Consider the following 20,419-nt stretch of genomic DNA (forward strand, 5'->3'; position numbering starts at 1 on the left):
GACTCTGACATTTCCAGCTGATTATTCTCATGTAAACAGGACCAAATACTTTCTGGTCCTGGTTTTATTCCGACTTGACAACCTGTGAAATGCACTCAGTCTGAAAAGCCTTGAGAAAGCAGGACCTCAGTCCTCAAAGTGTGTTTTGAGCAGAAGCGTGGGCAGGAGTGAGGATGTGAGTCAGTCTGAGAAGGACTAGTCTCTGGTGGGGTGTTCCTGGTTTGCAGTGGTCCGTATCCATGTGGTCTCATAAAAGCCCCACCTCGCCACCTTCAGGGGGAAAAGACTTGCTGCTAAACCACATCACACACTCCGAGGTCCAGTGGAGGCCGAGTCTGGACGGATCTGAGCACCAGAGGGATATTAGACAGGTGGTTGTAATGTAATGGCTGATCCCGATCAGCGTGCGGGTCCCGTCAGAGATGTTATCGGTCATGATGGCAGCACAGCAAAGAGAATGACTCCAAGTATCGCTAAACGTTTGGATTTCTCCCTCCCTTTTCTCCTACTTCGAAGCGATCCTCGGAGGCCTCTGAAAACCTTCCAATTTAATCAAAGACAGCAAATTTCTTGGATGAACTGGTTCACAGCTGGCGACGGTGACTCACGGCTCGGGAATCCATGTTCTCATCACGTAGCAACTGATTCTCAAACTGGGGACGATCATTCATAAAGTCACTTCGCTGTTCACCCAGTGCCGTGCCTACGAGCTGCCCACCTGCCCCAGGAGGGGCGCGGATCTGGATCCAGGTGTTGCCTCAAGGCCCGAGGATTTACCCCAGGGTTTTACCCCGAGGCATTGCCCCAGGGCTTCGGCCTGAGGCCCGAGGCTTTGACCCCCTGGTGGTATGTGAGGTAATGTCAGTGATAAGTAATGAAGTGGCTGATTGCAGGAAGTAGCAGGCCGTGTGTGTGTGTGTGTGTGTGTGTGTGTGTGTGTGTGTGTGTGCAGGCCCTGCCACTGTCCTGGTCCCGTCAGTCTGAGGCGGTGATGGAGCAGACACGCGAACAGACGCTGGCCCAGACCGCAGTGGCGCCGGCTGCGGTGGATGGTTTTCATGTCGGGTTTGGATAAATCGGTGGCATTGTGGCTCCTCCGCCGCCGGCAGGCTCTCCGCTGCGATTTCCTTAAGCCCCCCACCCTCCACCCTCCTGGAATTTCCCCGTGGGTCTCGCTTTACCCACGCACGCCGGCGCGTTGTTTGTGGATTGATGACGATGTGAAATCTGCAGCGTGTGGAACAACAAATCAAGCATTTATTGAAATGAAGCTCCGTCAGTGGAGGCATGTGTGTTCCACCCCTCACCACAAGAGCCCCGAAAAGAGGGGTTCAACAACTTCTTTTTATACGAGGTTCATCTGATCTGGGTTTGGTTTGATCCATGATGCCAACTCTGGAAACTTCTCCGTGGCAGCAGATCTTCAGGCGCTGCACTTCAATGCTGTTAATGAAGAAATAATCTCAGCATGTTGAGTTTTCAAATTGAAATCAAGCTGAATTAAATGAACTGCTTTGCAGCAGAGTTTCTGCTCACTAACTCATGACAACGTGAACATTTCTTGGAAAGAAAATACATTCGAATTCAGCATGCAGACTCTTTGTTAGAAGTTTTCCTTCTTACTGGCCTACGCTGGCAGGACCAAAGAGAAGCATTAGCAATGTTGGAGCCAAACGACATCATTTCAAATGAAAACACAACGTTTTGTGTTTTTGTTTCAGAAAAGTTCTGTGTTTACACAGCTACAATTTAAAGATGATGTCAGTTTAAATGGAAACAACAGAAACACTGTCTGCGGTGACATGGACCACAAGTAATCTGATTAAATCTACTCCATAGAAGCACTTTAATCTGATTACATTTACACCGTCCATTTTGAAATTGCGACTGAATCATAGGCAGTGTTGTTGTCCGGGTTTTGATCTTTGATCTTTGCCTTCACGTCACATCATGTCATGATCGCTCGAGCTCGTCTCTTCCTGGTTAAGTTTTGAACTAGTAGAATGTTTCTTTGATGTTAGTTTCAAGACAGACAGAAACATGAAGCACCAGAAGCAGAATGCTTCTTGTTAATTCCATGTAGTTCACCCACTAGTTGGTGCTGTTGGTTGTTTTTGTAGTGAAACGACGCACACATGCAGAACAATGTGCTATAAACATTAACGATGGGAGAACATGGACATTCGTAGGGATAGACCTCCAGGTTGGATTGCTCTTGCGTGACTCTGGAATATAAAAGCTCCAGGTTCCCAAGAGAGTATTAGAAAACCTTTATTAGTCCCTGAGGTGAGAAACTGCAGGAAGACATGCTCCCATACCGGGAGATGAACTCAGGCCACCTGGATGACAGCCAGGAATCCTAACCGCCAGACCATATGGGAGCCATGATGAAGCTCGTCTACTGAGCATGTGCAGAAGAAGTGCTTACTACCGCCGTGGTGTACATACACGCGCAGTATCAGCATTTCAGAAAGTTGTGTTTCAAAGTTTTCCGTTTTTCTTGGGTAAGAGCATCAGACGTCCAATAGGCTAAAAAAAGTTTAGTAATTTCATTTGAAAGGTTGTTCTGAACAGGGCCGAAGACCAAACTACCCCATACTGCACATGACAGACTGACACATCTTTTATTCTGACACTGGTCTATCACAACTGCCTTCACAAAGATGGATTATTGGATGTGTTTACCAGATTGTGGAAACTCCAGAGAAGAGTTTATGCTCTTACATAAATTTACGTGTCTGTATGAATGTCTGAAAATGCATTTAATGCCTTTGTAAAGTAGATATTATGGTGAAAACCATTTCTCCTGCTGGCCCTCCACGACTTTTAATGATAGATTTTTCACATCCCATAGTTTCCCACTGACTCCATTCTAATACATTTAATTTTGAGCTCATGAAAACTCAGCAGCACTTCATCCATCCGCGTCATTCCTCGGTGGAAATGATACAATTCATACAGAATTCTCATCTGAATGTTCCTGTTGGCACATGATGCCAGTCACGGTGTTATTATTTGTTGGCCATCATGAAAATCGAGAACACCCTTTCATCCACTGCTTTTCCTGTATCTTTCAGTAGACCTGTGGTGGATCAGGATCCTGCTACGATGAGTGGAAGACATCTGATGTCTGAGCCGCTTCTCTCTGTTTTTCATGTTTTACTGCTGACCACACCATAAATGAACTCTCAACAGTTCACATGGACATTGCTTTTGCCGCCACAATCCCTCGTGGATCAAACAGAAATGATCGTGTAATTCTCGGCTCTGAATGGATCAGTCAGCTACTGGTTTTTAAGACACGTCGCCATTATGTTTACAGTTTCTTTCAGTGGATCATTGCTGGAATATGATCCATTGGCTGAACCTCTGTGACTGTATCGTGGATTGAAGGATTTAAAATGTCATTTGTTTCTGCACGTACAGGGAGACTGAAGGGTACTCTGCTTTGTTTTACAATAATCTCATCTTCATAAGCAGTTTCACAGCTAACTTCTGATTTGACTGTTTGACGGCTGCCTCAAGGAGCTGGATTCATGCATTTGAGTTTTGGGCTGATGTGAAGCGGTGGAGTCCAGGGTATACAGCCTATACCAGCGACAGTGTGTACATCCACCTCCAAATCCCCCATGATGCACCATTCAGCTGGGGTTTCTTCCCCTAGGATGATGAAGCCATGACCTGCCCTACTCCGCCTCTGATTGGCTGGTGCTCACTGCATTCACTGATTTGATGAAGGCTGAAAAGCCAATCAGAAGCAGAGCAGCACCGGGCATGACGAGGCAAATAATGCTAACCGATAAATTGTCTGAAAATGAACAAAAACTATGGACCAGTTCACTCATTTCTGGACTGCTTGAAAAGAGGACAAAAATTGAGCAGACTTGCTTCTACAGGGACCACGACACCACCTCTGATGGGGGAGCGAACCTGCCATCCTATGACTGAATGACGACTTGCACAACTGAGCAGAAGCCTTGCTACATCTCCATCAAAAGAGCTCGTGGTCTCTGAGCGAACTGATGACTTTACTACATGTGGCCCATCTTCCCTGCTGTGGTCCTGATGCTTTAATGGCTATCAGAGCCTCAAAAACAAACCGTGCACATTAGAACCAGCTTGCAGTGTTTCTCCACAGTAAAAACCCTCCAATTACACTGAATAGCTCTTTAGTAGAAACAGAAAACTATAAAAACAAATTAGTTTAGTGGGGTCCGGGGTAAACAAAAACCTTTCACATTGGAACCTCAGCAGCTACTGACACGCCGCAAAAAATGTCTCCATTGTCTGCTGCTTGGTGGAGCTCTCAGGCTTCTCGCTCATGACCTCTCTGACATTTAGCGAAATGCTGCAAAGCGAAAACATCTACTGCGAATCAAAATATTGGCATGAGCAAGGAAAGCAGATAGCGGTCCAAGCCCAGCTCTGCGTCCGCCTTTCACAGCATGTGTCACCGCCGCCGCAGCCCTCCCCGAGCCTCCGCTCAATGCGGCCAGTGTTGCGTTGAGGCACAGTGGAGTCATTCATGAGGCCCCGCTGCAGTTTGTGTAAACACTCCGCCTTCGGCCGGGCTTCCAGGAGCTGGAAGTGTGACTTTCTCTGTTGACGAATGGGAAGGAAACCAGAAAGAGCATTGTTGCTCTTGGCTCATCTGCTGATGGGCCGCTCACACAGCACACTGTTAAATGTTGACCGGTCCTTCGCACCGGAAGGAGCAGGAGGATTAAACCTGCTGACGTGTGCTTGTTTGATCACGTTATTGCTTCAGAATCCCTTCAGGCCACAGGCGGTCTGTATACAGGTCTGCACGCTGCGTTTCATAACGGTCTATATTCAGAGCACTGGAGCGTCAGCAGGGCGCAATACATGAAGAAACCAGTTATTGCTTTATTTTTTTCCATTATAGCTGAATTTATCAGCATAGCAAGACACAATAATTTCTATTCTTGCAAAACAATATATGCTTAAAAAGCATCAGTAGTTCATATTCTGCTGGACAGATTTCCCTCACTTGCAACATTTTTCCTGCGTTGTCAGTAGATTATGGTAATAAGGAGGTTTTTCTATCGTACAGTAGCAGCTTTCTGTTGTCATTCAGTGACCTCTTGTGGTCACAGATGGTACTTACCATCATAAGTTACTTCTTAATATGATAGGATGAATTACTAAACAAAGTTGTGAGTTCCAGTCAAATGCCACATTTGAACGCATTTGTTCGTGACGTTCAGTAAGTCGAGCCGGTCGAGCTCCCTCCCTGAGGTTGTTGGTTTGATTCTGCCTGTTTTACTCCAAATTGCCCCGAGCAGCTTTCATGACATTAGTCTCCACTGGTGTGAGATGCGGTGAATTCTTGTTTAAACAAATGAAGCATGAAATGTTTTCAATTATGAATTCATGATAAATGTAGTCCTTTTTCTAAAATGTGCCTGATATGACTTACAACCTATGATTTATTTCACATATTTTATCATATATCAAAGACTTATTATATATTTAAACCAATAATTTAGCTCTGTTTACACAATGTTGTAAGTGAAAAGGCATCAGCTTTACATTTTCATCTCAAAAAAGTTTTATGTTTACACAGCAATATTATGTAAACTGTGTCCGTTTCTATATGAAACCACACACACACACACACACACACACACACACACACACACACACACACACACATACACACACACACACACACACACACACACACACGCGCTGCAGATAACAATACACTCTAAATATTAACGATGGAGAGTACAAGTATTCTTATGGACAGAACACCAAGTGGGATTGTTATTACGGTGACTGTCAACTCTGAAACTAGCAAGTCCAGAAGAATCTGGACGGGGCGTCATGACACATTGTTCTTATTGTCATCTACTGAGTGTAAGTTGCTTTTTCAGTGACTTCCAGCACTGTTGTAATGTAAACAGACACCTAAAATGCAACTTAAATGAATCTGAGGGAGAAATTTAAAGCAATTTCAAACTTCAAAACAGTATCAAAAGAAGACCTCTACTTTTTCCCAGCATCAGCCGTGGAAGTGGAGGCTGCTGTAGTATCTGGAGAATCATACGAGCAGAGCCAGTCCTGGACAGATGATCCAAACTCCGAGTGCGTGTCTCTAAGTGGAAACTGTGGCGTTAGCTGGGGAGAGGGATAGACACTCTGGAGACCACCATGTTGAAACAAAACAGCAGAAATATTTCGCAAGTGGCTGTGAGAATCCTGAGAGTCAAACGCTGGATGGGAGAGTAAATCTCCCCGCCGGCCTCCTTCCTCTCCTGCACTCCTGCTTTCTGCTCACTTCCAGAGAAACCGCCAGTCCGCTCAGGATGTTTTTCTCATCAAGCAGATAGAAAAGATAAAAAGCATGCGTCACTTAAGTCAGTGATAAAAAAGGGCTTTGACACAGAGCACACACAAAAGCTCGGTGTGTATTCTGTTCTGGAGAAGGCAGTGAAGTGGACCACTCATGTTTTACTGATGCAGATAATGAACAACACACTCTCCTGTCATATTCACTCATTCCAGTGAAATCAAGACTGATCTGGAGATGAAAATGTTCGGTTTCAGAGCCGATCAGATGCCCTCCAGGCAGAAACTGATTATCATCACTCATTTTATACTCAGTTTCACAGTTTTTCCAGTTCCTGAGGAGATTTATTCATTGATAAAATGTCCAGTTTTCACTGTTTTCAAGGGTATATTCAGTTATTTGTCCAATGTGTAGCTTTAATGCTGATGCTAGTCAGTGTTAAGTCCGCTCGCCTTGACGTAACATTCAGTTGTCAATCTTGTTGATTAAATTAAGCATTAGGATTACAATGCAAGATGGAAAGACATAGAAAAGAAACTAATTCAAGACTTTCCAATTCAAGCAGTGTTAGGTAATAAGGCTATAGATCAAGTAATGCATAAGCTAAAAAACCCTTGGTTAACATTTCAACTTAAAATTTGGAATACAATTAAAGCAGAATACAAATTACAAGACAAATTATGGATAATCAGATGGAGTGCATACGACCCAGATTTTAAACCTAATCAACTTGATGTCAGATTTAAAACATGGGTAGACAAAGGAATTACAACATTCTATTCACTAACAAAGAAAGGGAAATTAAAAGACTTCCAGACTCTCAAAAAAGAATTTTCTCTCGGACAACAGGACTTTTATCGTTTTCTGCAGCTAAGGAATTTCTTTGATAAATGCAATAAAGAACATCCAATAGATCAGGAAGAACCAATATTAAAAGAAATCCTTAGGGCATATTCAGGTGAAGCAACTAAAGGAATTATTTCAAGACTCTATAGAGGTTTCTTAACAAAAAAATCATACTCCACAGATTATATAAAAAACAAATGGGAAAAAGAAGGAGAACTTGAAATGACAAAAGAAGAATGGCAAAATTATTGTGAAATGCAATGGAAGTGTACTAATTCACACATGTGGAGGGAATTCGCCTGGAAATGTTTAATGAGATTTTTTATCACACCAAAGTTAAAATCTTTTTACTCAGGAGGAGACTCCAAATGTTGGAGAGGCTGTGGGAACCAGGAAGCAAACTATTTACATATGTTCTGGAAATGTCCAAAGCTACAAAAGTTTTGGCATGAGGTTCATAAAACAACAGAAGGAATATTTGGGATTGGGATTCCTATTCATTTCAAGACATTCCTCCTTGGCGAAACTGATCTTCTCAAGGGAATTGCTCATAAAAAAACTATATTGAATAATAATGATTGCAGCTAAGAAAACCATTACCCGGCGATGGTCACAGCCAGACCCCCCTATTACCAGAGAAGGGGTTGATACAATTAATAACATATATATAATGGAAAGAATCACCTCCTCACTCAATTTGGGACCAGAAGCAACCAAATTTTAGAAACATACCAGACTGAGAAACTGCAAGATAATCTTGTAAAAGTGCTGATTCTTATTCATTTATTAATATTATGGGGTTTTTTTAATTTAATTTAATTTTTTTTATTATTGTTTTTTTTTTATTTTTCTTCAAACATCCCGGTTCAGGTGTTCAAAAAAAAAAAAAAAAAGAGTTTTTATGCTGGTTTAAAAAAGTTTTGACAAATGTAAACACAGTTTTAATGTTATTCCTTTGAATTTTCCATAAATATTGTCTGTTGTAAAATGTTATACTCTGAAAAAAAAAAAAAAAAAAAAAAAAATTAAGCATTAAGTTCTTGTTTGTGAGCTTGAAAAAACATTGTATTGACTGAATTTAGTCCTTGAGCAGGCCAGGTTTGACCCAGGTTCGTCACCCCTTTGGTCCAAGCCTGCTCCCCGTATGCACATGAAGGTTACTTTCATTACAATGTTTCAAATGAAAATGCATCGGTTCGACATTTTAGTCTCAGAAAGGTTTTGCCTGTACTAGGGAACATTTTGAAAGCGATGAGCATCTCCATGGAAACGGCAGAAACGCTGGAAGGATTGTAGTTTGCATGATGGGTCAAAGCATGTGTGTATGCACCCAGAGGGCAGCATGCTGTCGACACTGTAGCTCCTTCAAACTGTTTTTATTCGCTGTTCTCGTCCATCAAGGATGGATGGACGGTCTCCATGTATGCAGACGATGCTGGAGTGAATGTTGACGTTATTGGAGAAGCGCTGTTCCGTGTGTGAGTGAACCCTTCTCACACATGTGCAGCAGCAGTGTTTCAGAGGAGTTCCATTTTTGGAGTTATTGCATTGGAATGTTTTCAAAAAGTTGCACTTTCAGCGGCTCGAGCACTTTCACTTGTGACCGTTGTGAAACTGGGGCCTGAAAAGCGCTGATCCCAACTCCAGCCTCATGCAGTTCACATCTGGATCATCGAAATGAACTTTTTACTGGAAATGTCAATCTCACCAGAGTAATTCTAAAGTTACTAATTTATGGATACCTCAACTGACACTGAATATGGAAACATCTGAATCGATACAAGGCATTATTCTTTAGACTTCCCATAATAAAACAAAGCATTTGCTTTTTTAAATTATTAGAATTGCTTCTTCTTTTTGCACCATCAGCTCTGTGTTTCAGCCCCAGTCCTCTGGTGTCATCCAGCTCGGTTTGATTTGATGTGGACTTCTGGACTGAATCGATGACTGGAAGACGCTCCGTCGCCAAACGTTTCCAGCGCCGTGCGTCAGAGCGGCTCGGAGCTTCTCCTCCTGACATGCTGTCTGTTTTCTGCATGTTTGCTATTCCTGCGGTCAAACAACTTGATCTTTGATTCTTCGGTCCAGACCGCAGTATTCCAGAAGACCTGCTGTGTGTTTGTGTTTCCATGACTGTGTGTGAAGTCGGCCGTGCTGTAGGTCGCCGTCGGAGGAGATTCACCATCTCCCTCCCTCCGTGCACGGCTGTCGTCACCGCGCTGCTTAATTAAAACACACTCGCCAAAGCGAGACGCAGAAAATGTCAGTATTGAGTTATTTTGAGTCAAAACAGTGTGTGAAGACTCTCTGGTTGCCGTGGTCGTCTGCGCTCTCTAAACAAACCTCGGCGTCTTGCTAATCCCGCGCTTTGGCCCCGGCGCTAGAACGGTGGCTTTAATGCTGCGGGGCCTCCTAATTCACCCTGCTGTGGGACGCTGTCAAACGGGCCCTCACCGCACACATGGTTTCCAGCATGACGCGCTCTGGTGTGTGTGTGTGTGTGTGTGTGTGTGTGTGTGTGTGTGTGTGTGTACATATGGCTGTCAGTGCTGCTCGTGTCCCTGCAGTCCTGTGTGAGCATCTGTCAAACACTTCCACACACATGGTTCTGGGTAGAACACGAGGGGGGATTGTGCTGCTACTGTGCTCGGCGGCTGCCATGCTGGCGGGCTGTGCGTTCTTGTATTTCTATCCTTGTCGGGGCCAAATGTCCCCACAAGGATAGCAAAACGTGGAACGACGTGCCTTGTGGGGACCTTTTTCCGGTCCTAAGTAGGAGAAACAGTGTTTTCTTGACCATGTTGTTGTTACTGAAAAAAGTAAAAGTGCAAAAACATTTCTTTAGGGTTAGGCTTTGTTGTGGTGTGGGTTAGGGTTAGGGTAAGGGTCAGGGTTAGGGGCTAGACATGAATGGGAGTCAATGGACGGTCCCCACAAGGATAGAAATACAAGACTGTGCGTGCGTGTGTGTGTGTGTGTGTGTGTGTGTGTGTGTGTGTGTGTGTGTTTGTAGGTAACGGCTCCTCTCATCTGGTTTTTTAATGCCGGTATGAGCGGAGCTCCACGTGTGAATGTGCTGGGCACGCCGGTGCAGACATTCCTCGGCGTGGTTGCGTAAGGCGCTGTGGCTCCGCAGGACGTTCGTCAGCGCTGACAGACCTCCGGCGCAAATATTCTGAGAAAATCTTTTCCTAATCTGTCTCCTGACTCAGGTTTGTTGATTGTGTTTTATGTAGTCCTGAGTCTGAGGCGGTGATGTTGTCATGGAAACAGACAGCGGAGGTCGGGTCGGAGGTCGGGTCGGAGGTCGGGTCGCGTTCAGACTCTGTTACCAGGCTGTTCTGATGGAGACGGAGCGGCTCCACTGAGAACGCATCCTCCATCCTGATGCACTGTAACCGCTGGAGTAAGATGTAAAGCTTGGTGTACCAGATGATATATTTCTGTTATTCAAGGCCGCTTGTAAAGAGGTTTTTAAAGGATGGTAGGTGGTGGATATCATACATAAACTCATCATCCATAATGTTTTTACCACTTTGGCAAAGTGACAGTTCCTTATGGAGGAGTCTGAAGTCCCGGGTCGTAAATGATGTTATTATGTCCAATAAACATGGAGAATGTACTGCAGCTTGACTTTATGCTCTAACTGCACAGTTTGAGGTTAAGAGAAGATATATGTCGCTGTCATGCTATTACGAGGCGTAATGGACGGGATTCTCTTCCCGTCAGTCAAAAGACCATCAACTCAAATCAAACCTTAAAGTCATAAAGCCCAATTTCTGCCTCTAATATTACATATTCAGTACTGGGAATCTTTTACGAGCCTGTTAAAAATGGTCACATGTTATTATATATGGTAGGCGCAGCGAGGTATGGCTTCTGTTTGAGTGGAAGGGACCCTGGTTTGAATCCCTGTTAGACATCGGTTCAAAATGTTGCCGTGCAGAATCTTTCTGAAACTAACAGAAAAATGAGGCCTTTTCACCTGAAACACTTTAAACAGAACTCTGGGGCAGAATTCATTGAGAGCAAAACCATATTAGATGTGACTGGATTTTTCACGTCAGTGACACAGTCATGCTGCTAATGTGCATCAAAGACAGGAGCTTTAGTTGCATTTATTGATAATATTTAGGATAACAGGCTTGGACCAAATAGAATCTTGTTGGTCAAAAAATCCTAAAAGTATGAGAATGTGATTTTGCTATTTTCAACTTGCAGATATTTCAGATGGCTTGACTTGTCCCGTTCGCCTCCTCTTTAGTTTCACTTGGCGTTCAGTTTTGACTTCTGTCCTGATTTACTGCTGATGGCGTAACGAGAACCCATCAGCGTGAAGCTCCGCCGAGCCTCCGTCCTGCGATAAAACACCCTCCTGTGTGTCTTTCAGATGTCATCTCTCCCACGTACTTCAACCCGTACTTCAGGCGGCTGACCTTCGACGTGTCCTCCATGGAGAAGAACGCCTCCAACCTGGTGAAGGCCGAGCTCAGGATCTTCCGGCTCCAGAACCCCGGAGCCCGGGTGTCTGAGCAGCGCATCGAACTCTACCAGGTAGCCAAACGGACGGGGTGCAGGGTTGGGTTATGTGTCATGAATTTGATCATTGACATGGATTTTGAGTGGATTCAAGAAGTCTGGAAAAGACCAAGTTCTGACTAGAGAGACAGAATGTGACCAAAACATCCGTATCGTTTGACAAGGCTTTGAAAACACAGTACATTCATAATTATCTAAAAAGACGTGTTGGCCTGTTTACAGCATTGTTGTGTTTACTGCCGCTGTCAGTGCTGCACTTTGTTTTGGTTTGACTAGATATTTGAGTTTGGCTGGAGCAGGGGTGTTCAACCTGCGGCTCTTCAGTCCCTTGCCGTCGCTCCACAGAGCTTTCACAATATGAAATGTGAATGAACATTGAACTTATTTTTATTATAGTTACACACCTCAGTACTATTCAAAATGATTCATCACTCTTAGTTCAAAAGGGATTAAAGGGATTTAAGGCAACTTTACAAAATTTACCTCAATGCTGCTGCGATAGGCGCTGTAGGGAACTGCAGCCACCAGCCAAAGCGGCACGGAGCGCGCACCGGCTTCGGCCATTTTTTTTTTTTGACTCACGAGATAACGCTGATAAAGTCCTTATTTTCTTCGTGGTGGCACTTTTTTGTGGGCTTTGAGTGGATGCAGGTCGTTTGATGGCTGCCGAAGAATCCATTTGTATCCCTGCAGCAGGGTTTCCTGCTGGAAAAAAGATTGGATGGGGGGAAGCGTGTGTTTTTTTTTTTTGCTTGTTTTTTTTTTTTGTGGGGGGGTGCGTGTGGTACCGCGGGGAATGCTACTAATGTGAGCTGTCCGCTCGGGCGTGGGTGGGGGATGCTTCCGCAGCTAACGCAGCTGCCGGTGTTCGACTGTCGGAGAGTCTTTTTTTTTTTTTTTTTCTCCTCTCCGTTGTCCGGCCGCTGCACAGTTTAGTGTGGGCGGGGCGCCCGGACTGAAAAGGTCTGGCGGAAACCCTGCCAGCTGCAGTGTTTTAGTCCGTGTCCACGGCGGCCATGTTCTCCCTGTTCCAAAGCTGTCTGGAACGCGCATACAGCGTCAATTGTCACATCCCCGCGATTGCGCGGGAAATTCGGACCCCGAACTGCAACAAATTCTGTGGCACACAGCCTGTATAAGGCAACAGAGAGATACGTGGATTGGTCTGTTATTTTAGGTTTTTAATGCTTCACGGCCCATTAGCATTGAATAAACTGGAAATGCATGTGTAGTTTTTCACAAATCTTGCCTTAAGCCCCTTTAAAAAAAAGATTCAAATAAAATTGGAAAAGTAGCTAAAACCACAATAAGTGTGGAAAAAAATTGATAGAAAGTCTTAAAAAACTGTGAAATGTCTAGAATTTCTAAAAGAAGAACATAAATATGGTTGGAAAAAAAGCATGGAAAACTGCTTAAAAGGAGGTTAAACGGTCAAAACTGCTAAATTTAAAAATTGTCAACAAAAAAATGCTTGAAAAGAGGAGCAAAACTGTTAAAATTAAGTACAAAAATAGCTTCAATTTAATAAAATGTTCAAAAATGCATCATAAGATATATTTTTTGCATGTGCATCAAAACTATATGAAGCTTTCTGAGCTGCATTCGACTCATTTCAAAGGTTAAATGTGCTTTACGGCTCCAGAACACCTTGACTTGGCTAAAAGTCACAAACATGGCTCTTTTGGTCATAAAGGTAGCAGAACCCTGGGCTGGAGACCCGAGGGATTCAGTAAAACAACCTATGACGTTGAATGGTTTAAAAGAGTAGCCAAGCCAGAACTCTAAAAAACATCCAGAGACAGACAATCACACACATACGGGCCATGTAGGGGAGGAAAAAACACACAAAACACCCGGCTAAGACCATGGTCTTAAAGGAATACTCCGGAGATTTTGGACCCCCGCCCTATCCCTATCGTTTACAAAGTGAGATAAGCTCATAAATACCTTTTTTATGTCTGTGCGTCCAGCGGCTGGCTCCCAGCTGTTAGCATCGTAGTTAGCTTAGCTCAACTGCTGGAGGTGAAGAGGAGACAGAGCCGGACTGACGAAAGTGGACAAAATCCTCCTTCCAGTGGTCCAGGGGACGGAGTATTAGCACGTGAAGTAAATCCGAATGGTTATAAAACATTTTAAAAGACGTGTTTTCTTTTCAATCCGTTAAAATAACGTTTTGATACACACAGACCTGCACATGCGCAGTGCTCCGCGGAAGGATATACCGGAGCACAGCAGTAGCAGCCGTAGACTCAGCCGCTGTGCGCCGGTATATCCTTCCGCGGAGCACTATGCTTGTGCAGATGTGTGTATCAAAACACTATTTTAACGGATTGAAAAGAAAACATGTCTAAAATGTTTTATAACCATTCGGATTTACTTCACGTGCTAATACGCCGTCCCCTGGACCACTGGAAGGAGGATTTTGTCCACTTTCGTCAGTCCGGCTCTGTCTCCTCTTCACCTCCAGCAGCTGAGCTAAGCTAACTACGATGCTAACAGCTGGGATCAAGCCGCTGGACACACAGACACAACAAAAGTATTTATGAGCTTGTCTCACTTTGTAAATGATCGGGACAGGGCGTGGGTCCAAAATCTTTGGAGTATTCCTTTAAGAGTCTTAATCTCTTAATCTTAATTTCAGTCTTGTGTCGAGAGTGACAATCAATAAAGTTCAGTGAAGGTAAAATACACAGACTATACATAACAGGGACTATTTTGCCACAATTTGTTCATTTGTTCATTGAGGAAGTATTTGATTTTTTTAATTGCTTCATTAAAAAAAAAAAAAAAAACAGTTTTCATCCTCCAGTCTAGTCACTGCTGAATCTTTATTTTATGAGCTTCGGTTTCTCTCCAGGACTGATGGGATGATATGTTTTTAAATCTAGCTCAGTGTTAAAGATTAGCGCGGCGGTTTCCAGCCTCTTCTCTTGGTGGCGCCGTGCCATCGCAGCCGTTAACAGCTCCACCAAACACAGACTTTTCCTCATAAACTTCTCACATGGCTCCGGTTCAGTGGCTCTGCAGTCGATCCACTAACTGAAGTTAAAACTCAAGACTCCAGGAAAATGAAAACAGATTTCAGAAGTTTCCCATCAGTCAGCTCCTGATCACCTGGAGTCTGATCAGTGTCGCTGTGTGTTGGTGAGTATTGGGAGTTCAGTCTCATTCGGTCTCTACTTTTCACCGGTGTTGTCCACAGTACAACCAGAGCTGGGAGGAAATGACAACGTGTTGAAATATTTCTACTACCTGCTTCATTCTGAGCCGATGCTCTACTCTAAATATTCCACTCACTTCTTTTTATCATGTCAGTATTTTATTAACCCGAGTATTTGTACTTTCATTTTGAATTTAATTAAAAACAATATTTGTATCTCCTGGTTAAAATGGTTCAATAAAAGAAAATTAAATAAAATAACAGAGACAGCTAAAATTGAAGGAAAAAAACCTGTGTGAAACAGTTTCAACAGCCAAAACCGAAAAAATTTAATAAAAATCCCTGATTCCTTTTGTTTTTTTTGAAAAGTCGAATTAAAATAAAAATTAAAGCTAAAGCTAAAAAATTGAAACCAGTAGATAAAATGAAAAACTTTTTAAAAGAAAGCTATTTCAAAATTCCTTAAAGAATACCATATTCAAAATATAAAAAGATACCAGTTAAAATATGTCCCAAAATGTTTTTATTGAAGGAGGAAAAAAATCAACAGTCAGTGTTTCCTTAAAAACAAGTCCAAACAACTAAAGCATTTAAAATAGCCAAAAATAATAGAAACGCTTGAAAGAAGGAAAAATAAAGATGCCAGAATTATTCAAAAAAATTCCTGAAATAAGTTGAAATAACTAAGTAACTAAAAACAAAACTTTGCTAAATGGTCTCCACTCTTCCAGGTTGGGAACAGGTTTGAACTCATACAGTGAGACTTTATGTAGCTTTGAGGTTTATTATCCCACTTTAGGGGAAAACAGCTGACAGTGGTGAAAAGACTCCAGGCGTTGCAGACCTGCGGTTCCAGTCTGGTGCTGAAGCAGCTTGACGAGCCGCCGGCTGCAGAACCCAGATCCTAGAGAAACGCTGGGGACGGTCGCCATGGAAACGGTCGCTCTGGGAAAGGCATCTCTGGGCTTCCCGTGCAGCGTGCGGCCGTTGGCGGCGGCGGCGTGACGGACCGCCGGCTCCACAGACAGAGACCCGTCCTCTGTTTGAGGACCAGAAGGTCGACTTCCAGACAGGAAGTGTTCCTTCAGGTTTTTAGAAACGCTGCGCGGTGAAACAGGTTTTCTTGTGAGTTTTGCAGTAAAAGCATCATTCTTCAGCATGCACTCTATTTTTATTTTATTTTTTAACAAAAATGAGGAACATGAGACCGGCCCATGGTCGGTTCCTAAATGTGTTCGTGCCGTCATTCTACTTCAAGAGAATAAGTCAGAAGGTGTGCAGCTCCTGGACTAAAACCCCAGTCCTGGTCCTGCAGGGAGGATTTCAGGACGTCAGCAGAACGTTTCACAGCGAGAGGCTTCATCTGGACTCGCTGTATGAGGGGATTGTTCTCTTCATGCTGTCCAGACTGCAAACTGATGAGAGACGGTGTGAAGGAGCTTCAGTAATCTGGGTTAAATCTGGTTTAAACGAACTCCAGGGTGACCGGCGCCGGGAGAGCTCTCCTTCTGCTGTTTTCTGCTGTGGGTCCGTCCGTCGCAGCTGACCCGACTCCTCCGTCTCCTCCGTGACTTCTCACATTGTAAACACAGCGTCAGAATCATCCCACGCCTGGACTCAGCTGAGGAACTTCTGGAACCTAATAAACACCACGTGTTTACAGCTTCTGGCCCACAGCGAGTGAAAATGCTGCCTTTCACTTACAGAATTCCAATAAATGCAGCTGTTCAGAAGAATTGATCCACCGGTGTGAGAATTTTACCGACAGCTTGAGACTCTTGTCATGGATGGAATATCCAAAGAGACGGAGGGTTCCTGGTGCCGCCTCCTCCCTCCTCCGCCTGGTTTCCACATTTACCGGTGGTGTCGGGGCTTCATCTCGTCCTCCGTCAGGTTTCCCACACAGAGCTCGGACACGGGGGAGGAGGGGGTGGGGGTATGGGGGGGGGAGCAGTGTTTTACACATTAGGCGGAGATGAGCCAGCATAAACACACGGCTCTGGAGAACAGCGGAGTGAAGGCGGCCCGGCCCGGCCCGGGTCTGGTTACACGCTCAGAGCTCCTCCCAGACCTGGACGATCGATCAGAGCAGGAACCAAAAGAAAAGAAGAAGAAGAAGCAGGCCTCGACAGCTGTCCTCTGCTGCGAGTTCCCGGCCGTTCTGCGCTGTGAGAGCTTTAACTGAACTCTCAGACAGGAACCAGCGCCTGGACTCCTGGACCCTCCAGCTGGACGTCACCAGGCCGATCAGACTCTGATGTGTTCTTCTGATTGGTTCACAGATCTTAGGACACAAAGACCTGACGTCCCCGACGCAGAGGTACATCGACAGCAAGGTGGTGCGGACGCAGACGGAGGGGGAGTGGCTGTCCTTCGACGTGACGGAGGCCGTGAGTGAGTGGCTGAACCACAGAGGTGGGTGCGTGCTGCCGTCTCGCCGCCGCTCCGCGGCCTGACGCCGGTTTAACGGTTCGCCTCTTCCAGACAGGAACAGTGGCTTCAAGCTCAGCCTGCACTGCCCCTGCTGCACCTTCGTCCCGTCCAACAACTACATCATCCCCAACAAGAGTGAGGAGCTGGAGGCACGGTTCGCAGGTTATTTGATTCTAAACATCCACGGGCTGCTCCGCTGGCTGCAGCGCTGCCGTTTCTCTGGGCTGCTTGGGCTCCGCGAGGGTCATGACCTGTGACCTTTCAGTCTGTTAACTCAGAGCTCTGAGCTCATTCTGACCACGTTTTGATGCTTTTCAACTCCGAAACACTCTGGAGACACAAAACATGGTTAAAATGAGGTGAGCAGTCTGTAAGATTTAACTAAATATGCAAAAACTGTCTTATTTTGTTAAGATTCATCAGAATATTTTTCAGCCATATTATCTATTTTACTTTTTAAGACTTTAAGGCATTTTAGCCCAGAGATAAAATACTTAAAAGATGGTTCTTGAGTGCAAATCAAGTAACAATATGAATTAAAAACAAGCTTATTCACATATGTAGCAACATGTCATCACAGTAAGCAAATATATTATTACATTGCAGTGACATTATTACCCTCTTGACTTTATTACTTTAAAATAACAATAGAAATAACTTTCTGAATTCATTTTGGACTTTTCTGTCCAAATGTTGAATATTCTGTTCAAACTGCACAATGTGGGAAATCAAATAGAAATGCAGGCCTGTTTAATGAAAACACACTGGTTATGCAAACATATTATGTTCTCTTATAACTGAAAAATGATGAATGTTTGGGGGAATTAGTTCTAATGCATCACAGTATGTTATAGTGTCATGTATCATATTACCAGCTTCCTGTTGATACACAGCCTACACAGGAACTAAACCGATGGACTGAGAAGGAAACTGGTGGAAACCAGTCAGAGAGGTTTCGTGTTTACACGGCAACGTTTTGAAAATGATGTCTGTTTTAAGGCATCGGCCAGAGAACGATTCGCTGTCAACATTAACGATGGGAGTACACAGACATTTATCCTACAGTCCATCTACTGAGCATGTGCAGAACAGCTGTTGACCACGGCCGGGGTGTGCACGGTGGGGGGTGGGCCATATCAGCCTTTCAGAAGAGGTGTTTTCCTCCATCTACATGGAGTCGGAGCGTTTCCAGGAGCGACTCTTTGTCGACTCTTTTTAGAGCATAAACACCCAAAGCTCAACAAAGGTTTTCCATATTCACGATAACGGGACCTAATATTTTGAAGATGACAGTATGATGGGCGGTCGATGCTCTCTGAGGCTCCGGGACGGTAAGATCATCGGCGCTTCTGGATCCTGCAGAATGCTTCACAGCAGTGCCCACTCTGAGCGCCATTCCAGCAGTGAACACACGAGCACCAGGTCTGGAGGAAGGTAGCCCGCTCGGATGAATCATGTTTTCTTTGACATCATGCCTTGAATTGGCCTCAGAATTACCCAGTGGAGGGACATGCTGGAAAAATCCATCCCATCCACTGAGGCTCCACCTCTCAGCTTATAGCACATCTTCAGAGCTCTTAGACACAATATGACTCCGATAGGGATCGTGTTATGGCTGATCATCGGCTGTTTTCTTCCCACAAATGTTACTTTAACATGAGAGAGGACTGCTGTTGATGGGGACTGTTGATTGAGATTGAAGTCAGTCTGAGCAGGTTTTTATTTTATTTTCTTTATATCAGTGTTAGAGAAGAAGACGCTGCAGATGAAGCACCACACGAGTTCTGAGTGACCTTTGAGTTTGACAATGACCATATGAATGTCTGCGTTCTCCATGTTAATGTTTACAGTGTTTTGTTCTCTGCACTATGTGTGTAGCTTCAAAACAACCAACAGCGCCCACTAGTGGTCCAACATGAAAATGACATGGATCTCAGTTTTTCTGCTGTCGCCTTGTAAACAGACATCATTTCCAGACAGTTGCAGTGTGAACGAGACCTCAGTCTGTGTAGCTGTATAGACGGTTTGCTCACAGCCTGCAGCGTGTTGATCCGGTCCTGACGTTTCCAGGTATTGACGACAGCTTCATCGGCGGTGACCTGAAAGTCTTCAAGAGGCGGCGGCACAGCGCTCGAGCTCCGCACCTGCTCCTCATGCTGCTGCCCTCCTACCGGCTGGAGTCCCAGTCGCAGCACAAGAACCACCGCTCCAAGAGAGCGCTGGACGCCGCCTACTGCTCCCGGTGAGCGTCCGTCCAGGACCCGGGTCCTCATCCAGCACGGCTCAGATGGATGAAATGGCGTTTCAGTTCTGTAGAACTTTCTGGTTAAAGACTCCAAGAAAACCAAACTGTTATGTGGAAATATAAAATGGTAGTCTAATCATCTGCTTCACCGTGTGAAAAAAAAAACTCATCTCACCAATCATCTGCTGAGTTAAACAACAAGATTCATGACAAGAATCCAGACAAATGGAGACTGTTCACTGGCTGCTGTGATTCATCCCTTTTTCATTATAAATGTTTTTAAACGGATCTTAGGGGAAACTGTTGTTTCATCTGTGGATATTTTTGAGAAGATGTGGAAATTTTGAACCATGAAAAATACCTGGAAGCTATTCTTGAAGCTGATGTGGACTCCCTCTTGGGAAAGCTCACCAGTGGATGTATTTTCATGGAAAGTTCTCTGGTTTTGTTTCCATATGGTTCAGTCAAGTTTTTATTCACTGTTAGCTTCATGTAGTGATAACAAGAATATTTACCAGAATATTGAAGGCACCTCCCTGAACAGCACACATTGGTTTCTTTATATGGCTGACCCTGGTGAAATATAATCAGTTTAGTCATTCATGGTGTGATTAAAGCTCTGTAACACGGAGAAACCGACTCCTGCTTTTGGTTCACCCGACTTCTTCCTCTCCTTCCAGAAACGTTCAGGACAACTGCTGCTTGCGCTCGCTCTACATTGACTTCAGGAAAGACCTGGGCTGGAGGTGGATCCATGAGCCCAAAGGCTACGACGCCAACTTCTGCGCTGGGGCGTGTCCGTATCTATGGAGCGCAGACACCCAGCATTCAAAGGTAAAACTACGAGTTATGGAGGCGTTGATCAAACACATTGATCAGC

The 20,419-nt window shown here is 44.4% G+C and overlaps 1 protein-coding gene across 1 annotated transcript in view; it reads left to right on the forward strand.

The window, feature by feature from the left end:
* The window catches only part of tgfb2 (transforming growth factor, beta 2), a 56,544-nt gene that overhangs the window by 33,579 nt on the left and 2,546 nt on the right, over positions 1-20,419 (forward strand). The window contains exons 2-6 of the mRNA XM_030103563.1: positions 11,553-11,716; positions 17,144-17,276; positions 17,346-17,456; positions 19,365-19,536; positions 20,220-20,373. Coding sequence (XP_029959423.1) covers positions 11,553-11,716; positions 17,144-17,276; positions 17,346-17,456; positions 19,365-19,536; positions 20,220-20,373 — 734 coding nt within the window. The remainder of the gene's footprint in view (positions 1-11,552; positions 11,717-17,143; positions 17,277-17,345; positions 17,457-19,364; positions 19,537-20,219; positions 20,374-20,419) is intronic.

This window comes from Salarias fasciatus, chromosome 11 (assembly GCF_902148845.1).
Source record: "Salarias fasciatus chromosome 11, fSalaFa1.1, whole genome shotgun sequence".
Taxonomy (NCBI): domain Eukaryota; kingdom Metazoa; phylum Chordata; class Actinopteri; order Blenniiformes; family Blenniidae; genus Salarias; species Salarias fasciatus.